The 6,461-nt window shown below is 52.0% G+C and overlaps 1 protein-coding gene across 1 annotated transcript; it reads right to left on the reverse strand.

Moving 5' to 3' along the window:
• Positions 1-3,166: 3,166 nt before the first annotated feature.
• On the reverse strand, positions 3,167-6,037 carry LOC122404311. Its single transcript, XM_043408245.1, has one exon. The coding sequence runs from the start codon at positions 6,035-6,037 to the stop codon at positions 3,167-3,169; it is 2,871 nt and encodes a 956-aa protein (XP_043264180.1).
• Between the last annotated feature and the right edge of the window lie 424 nt (positions 6,038-6,461).

Below are 6,461 nucleotides of genomic sequence, written 5' to 3' on the forward strand. Positions count from 1 at the left end.
GCCAACCGCTCTTGCCACGCGTGCACCACGGACTGCCGGGCCTGGCGCTTCAACTCGCCCCAAGCAGGTTCCTGCACACCCGGGACCGCCCCCACCCCCGCGCGACGGTCGACGCGGTGACGATACATCATCGCGTGCGACAGGTGCAAGGAGATCCAGGAGGCCACTTCGTCCTGCCGCCATCCGTCCCGGGGCCGCGTCTAGTGGCGGCTGCGAGCCCCAACTCGCAATCGCCCGCGACACCCGTTTCTACCCCTCGGCGGCCGGCAGCTAATGTCCGCACCAGGCCACCGAGGGTGCCGCTCCGTGCGCTGGACCCGGTCAGGAGGCACTGCCACCCCATCCGGCCCGAGCCTACGCCGCCTGGCGGGCGGGGCTCCTGTCACGACCCCCCTCCCAGCCTGGGTCATGCGCCACACCGAGGGGGCCGCCGCGTCGCCTGACGCCCAGAGTCGCTCTGCGATGCCCTGTTCGGGTTACCCGGCCTTTTCCGCCGCCGTTCCCTCCTAGATTCTGGCTTTTTTGTGGCGTCCTCCCTTAGCTTTTTTCTAGCGGCGGTGGCTTTTCGACACCGATTGCGCGTTTTACGCGCCGTCTCCGCCGTCGGTGTCGGTTGCTCGGTCGCGACTAGCGTCGCGCTTGACGTCGATGCAATCGGCGTCTTCGACTCGTTGTCCATCCTTAGCAGGCAAGACTTTAGTATTCCTTCTTTGGTCCAGCGGAGGACGAAGCGTCCCCCGGGTAAAGGGCATTTGTATCGACGGGTGGTCGTTGGGATGTGGGCCGGCACCATTATGCCCGGGCCGCCCACTGGAAAGACCAATGGCCCCTTCGTGGTTAGTTCCCTGCTGGTCGAGGGTACCGGCTGGGGTACCTCGGCTTCCTGCTTCGGCTGGGGGGGCCTCGACCAGCCCTCCCAGCTGGAGGATGCGTTCGAACGCGGGATCGAACCCCGGGCTTGAGATCGCAGATTCTGGCGTACTTGGCTCACTTTCTCTTTCCATGGCTAATCAGTAACTGATCTTTTCCGGCGAAGAGTCGTTCGAATTTAGATTTAGGGGCGCTAGCATAGACTAAGTGTCCCCGTGCCTAAGCGATAACGAGATTGGTGGATATTACCCCCTACTCTTCGCTGTCGCACAGGCGACAAGTGGCCGGTGAGAATCAACCGTTTCTCACCTTCCAAAATCCTTGTCTTTCGAACTCGAACGGTTTTGTTTAGATCACCTGCTCGACTTCGGTGACCGTTGCCGAAGGTGACTCAAACGAAAACTCAGCCACAGGCAGCTTACACAACCGCGTAATTGGTCGTGTATATTTGGATTTGGCTGTGCGTATTTTAACTACACGTACATGCCCATCCTTTTCCGGAAATACTTTCTCTATTCTTCCCATTTCCCACTGATTTGGGGGGGAGGAGAGGATTCTGCACCAATACAAGATCATTCTTTTTTAGGTGTGTATTTGCCGTCTGCCATTTATAGCGGTTCTGGAGGTGTGAGAGATAATCTCTCGTCCAATGTCTCCAGAGCTGCTCGTGTAATTTTTGCATGGCTCTCCATCTTGTAAGATGCGAAATGTTTGCATTTTCCACGGATTCCATCGGGGGTGCCATCGCAGGTCCACCGATTAGAAAGTGGGCCGGTGTGAGAGGCGCGTAATCATCAGGGCTGTCACTCAGAGCGGCAATCGGTCGCGAGTTTAAACTAGTTTCGATTTTACAGAGTAACGTCTGTAATTCTTCGCTCGTGGGAGTGAATTCTGCTATGATGCGCTTCAAATGATGCTTCACCGATTTGACCCCTGCTTCCTGCATCCCACCAAAATGGGGGGCACTGGGTGGATTAAATTTCCACCGAATGCCCTTCTGGCCACATTCGTTTTGCATTTCAGGCGTTTTACACACCATATTGAAATGTTTTCTTAATTCACGATCTGCACCGACGAAATTTGTCCCGTTGTCACTGCGTATGCAGGACGGGATTCCTCGTCGGGCAATGAATCGATCTAATGCAGCCAAAAATGCACTCGTCGTGTAATCGTGGACGAGTTCAATGTGTAGAGCCCTTGTAGCGAAACAGACAAAAACCGCTATGTACGCTTTATGAGCTGTTTTTCCTCGGCCCGCGGAGTCGCGGACTTTGTACGGGCCCGCATAATCAACTCCGCAGTTTTTAAAAGCCCGTGCTGGACGACTGCGTTCCAAGGTCAAATCCTGCATGATCTGTGTGGAGGTTTGTGCCCTCCATCTCACGCATTTCATGCATTGATGAATGACCTTTCGAGCCGTGGTTCGGCAACCGAGGATCCAAAATTGCTGCTTCACCAGGGATATCGTCAGCTGCAAGGCCCCGTGCAACGAATTTACGTGGTACTGCCGGATTATCATGGTAGATACATGATGTTTTGGCAGAATTATGGGGTGCTTCGTTTCCCATGCCAGTGTCGCATTCTCCAATCGTCCACCTACTCTCAAGACCTCGTTTGTGTCTAGGAAAGGGTTCAGATTTTTTAAGGGAGATTTTGCGGGAATTTCCCTGTGTTCTTTTAAACACTGGTACTCGCCCGCAAAATGCGTTCGCTGGATGTAGCGGACGATTCTCTCTTTTGCTAACTGCAATTCTGATGCTTCGACAACTCTTGCGTCGAACGACCTTTTCTCACCTTGCATCGGTCTTCGTAATCGGAGACAGTATGCAGTTACGCGAAGTAGCTTACTCCAGGTTGAGAATCGGAACACGAATTCCCATTCTTTCTCTGAAGTTGCAACGTGGGCGTGCGGAATGCGCTTGCCCTCGTTCGTATTGATGGAATCAGGCGTTTTAGGCTACGTTTCCTCTGGTTGTCTTAACCATGCTGGTCCGGAAATCCACAGCTTCGACTGAATGAGTTCCGCTGCTTCGACTCCGCGCGAATTCAAATCCGCGGGATTGAAGCAGGTCGGAACGTGTCTCCATTCAGCCTTCGGAAGCAAGGTTTGAATTTTCGAAACTCGGTTGGCTATCACTACCTTCCAAGTTGAAGCATGTTTTTTCAACCAAGCGAGTGCAATTGTGGAATCTGTCCAACAGATTATACGGTCAATTTTTATCGAAAGTGACCGTTCTACATGCACTGTAAGCTCGGTGAGCAGTACGGCTCCATTAAATTCGAGAATCGGAATCGACTACGTCTTTATTGGAGCCACCCTTGTTTTTGCCATGATCAAGGTTGTGAAAACTTCCTCGGTCATGGTCGTCACGCGTAAATACGTGACGGCCGAGTATGCTCCGAGCGAAGCATCGCAGAATCCGTGTAATTCCACCGAAACTGCATCTGCTCCGTAACGGATCCATCTGGGAAATGTTACTTTTTCCAAACTACCCCAATCCTCGCAAAACGTGTTCCACGTTTTTAACGTATTCGCGGAGACATGATCGTCCCACTGGATTTTTTCCAGCCATTGGGATTGCATCAGCATCTTCGCACGAATTACGACTGGTGATAACCAGCCGAGCGGATCGTATAATTTGGCTATTTCGGAAAACAAAGTTCGTTTTGTAATAGGGCCTGCAGCCGGTTGGAACCGTTGCGGGTTGAAACAGAAATAATTACCCGATGGTATCCATCGTAATCCGAGCACCTTGAGTTCGGAGTCATTGAACAAGGTGAGATCGACAGCGTGGGAGTGAGAACTTTGCGGGATGTTTCGCAGCACTTTCTGCAAATTGCCAGCCCACTTTCTCAATTGAAACCCACCGCCCTGTAGGAGTTCGCAAACTTGGATACGAATTTTCTCCAGCAAGGACGTGTCGGGTGCCCCCATGAATACGTCATCAACGTATATGTCCTTCTCAAGTATCGAGGCGGCGAGAGGGAATCTGTCACCGTCCCGTTTTTTCAACTCGAGAAGAGTCCGCATCGATAAATATGGTTCACACGCCGTTCCGTACGTAACGGTATTTAACTCGAATGCTTTCAGCTCTGTGAACGTGATGTCGTTCTGTAGTTTCGGTCCTACGTGCAGGATGTCGTTTATGGATTGTCCACCCACTATACGGCTGGTCGCATTAAACACGACTCGTAGTTTGGTGGTTGCACTCTCCGTACGGATGACCGCTCGATGCGGAATGTAGAGTCTGGATTTTTCAGAGGGCTCGATACGAGTCATGTGCTCCAACGACTCATACTCCGTGAGAAACTCTTGGTATTCTCGTACGAGGGTCTGATCCTTGTCCAATTTCCTTCTCAACCTTGTTAACGCGGAAAGAGCGATACGGAGTGAATCTCCCAGTGCTCCTTCCGGTTTCGGATGATTAAATGGCAATCGAACGATAAACCGTCCCGTTGCATCCCGTGCGACAGTTTTTTGGAAATGAGCTTCGCACTCTTCCTCTGCTTTTGTAAGCACCGAGGTCGAGGGAATTTCTTCAATTTCCCAGAACCGTCGAATCGCGTGATCCAGCGATTCGAATATGTTGCAATGCAACGTTCGCACGTGACCCTGGGCCTTGCTCGCTGCATCTATCGGTCCGGATAATATCCAGCCAAATGCAGTTTCTTGTGCAATAGGCCCTTCGGGAGATATTCGACGGAATCCCGACCGAATAACTTGAGCGTACAAATCTGCGCCGATCAAAACTTCAATGTTTTGGCCAGACGCGGGCTCGGGATCGGCGAGCTTCAGGTTTCGCAACGCGTCGTTATCGAGCGCGTTTACTGATGGCGAGGCATAATTCGTGATTTTTGTCACGACGTACGCTCTTGCCGAAACCACAGGGGTTACCCCGGAAGCCGTTCCCAAATTCAGCCCTACGCTGTACTTGATTTTTTGGGTCCGACCACCCCCCAAGCCCGATACTGTGGCTGAGGTTTTCTTCCTCGGGAGGTTGAGGTCATTCCTCAATTTCGCCGAGATGAAGGATGTTTCGGACCCTTGATCTAACAGCGCGCGCGTTAAATGCGACGCGCCATTTTCTCCGTACACTCGTACGATCGCGGTTGCTAATAGCACCGGCCTCGGTACGTCTGTACTCGCCGTACAGTGTGACGTAGCTGCTTGCGCGTTCGAGGTATCGGTGCTGGCTTTCGCCTTAGCCGTACGGCGCTGTGGAGGGGCGTTATCTCGCCGTTCCTCGCGCTTGCCGTTCGAAAATTTCGATTTCGGCGTCTGGCTTCCAGCCTCCTTTTCGTATTGTTCGAAATGCAACAGCGCGTGATGCCTGCCACCGCATCTCGAACAACCTTGTTGGCTCCGGCAGCCTCTTACGTCATGATCCAGGGCCAGGCAGGCTATACATCCCTGACTGAACTTTACGATCTGGTAACGTACTCGTGTGGAGAAGCGCTTAAATGTGCCGCATTCCGAGAGTGCATGCGTTTGTCCGCAAATCGTGCACTTTCGCTGCGTAGGGGAGGACTCCACGACGGCGTTATGACTCCGTACTGGCGGCTTGTTTTCCCGTTTTAACCCAGGTTTTCGGTTATGTTCGTCAATGACGGTCATAGCACGTGCCTCCTGGTCGAGAAATCTCATGATCTCCTCAAGCGACGGATATTCTGTTGACATCTTGAGGGATCGCTGCCATTCCCCTTGCAGCGCGGCATCAAATTGGCTTGCTACTATGTGTGTTAACAACCAACTAAGCTGCTCTTCCACTGTTCCTTTTTTTGCAAGGATAGCGAGTGCTTGCCGAAAACCGATGGTGACCTGCTGAACACTCGACAGGTCGCCTTTTCGGATTTTTGTCAATCTCAGAATCCGATCAAGTAGCTTGATCAGTACCAAGCGTGGGAGCCCGAATTCTGCTTTCAGGGTCGACCACGCTACTGAGAAATTTGAATCCGTTATCGCAAGAGATGCGATAGCGGCTGCGGCTCTCCCGGTTATACAGGTGTTCAGGTATTGCAACCTTTGCACGTCCGTTAACGTGGGGTTGGTTATTACTCCGGCGGTAAATAGGTCCTCGAAATGTTCCCATTTCGTAGGATCTCCGTCGAATTTTTCCAACCTCATCTTCGGGAGTTCGATCGGTATCGTCTGCTGTATTTCCGCCATCCCTGATTTAGGACCAGCGGTGAGACGGGTTACTTCCGTGGCCAATTAGGCCTGGAAGTCCAAAAATTCGTTTTCGGTTTCTCCCATAAAATCCCGTTGGAACAACTCGTAAGAGTGTCGTTCTCCAGGGGGGAGAAGCCTACACACGATTTTATATTGATCGTTCATTTGTTGCCACAGAGTTTTTACGTAGTCGAGCCTTTCCTCCAGAATTTTCTGTGTGAATTTGGCTCGACCCATCTTTTTAAGGTTGATGGACGACCTATTTATCCGTTCCATCCCCCTGGCCAAGTCCTCGAGGTGTGCCTCAAGGTCAGACCAATTGGGATCTTTTGTAACGGACATGGTTGTTGAAGGTTAAGCGCTTCTAAACAACCGTACACGGGAGAAACTCACGTGTAATACGTCCGACCTTTCCCTTCTC

This window comes from Colletes gigas, unplaced genomic scaffold (assembly GCF_013123115.1).
Source record: "Colletes gigas isolate AHSC1104 unplaced genomic scaffold, ASM1312311v1 Colletes_gigas_Sc00166, whole genome shotgun sequence".
Lineage (NCBI taxonomy): Eukaryota > Metazoa > Arthropoda > Insecta > Hymenoptera > Colletidae > Colletes > Colletes gigas.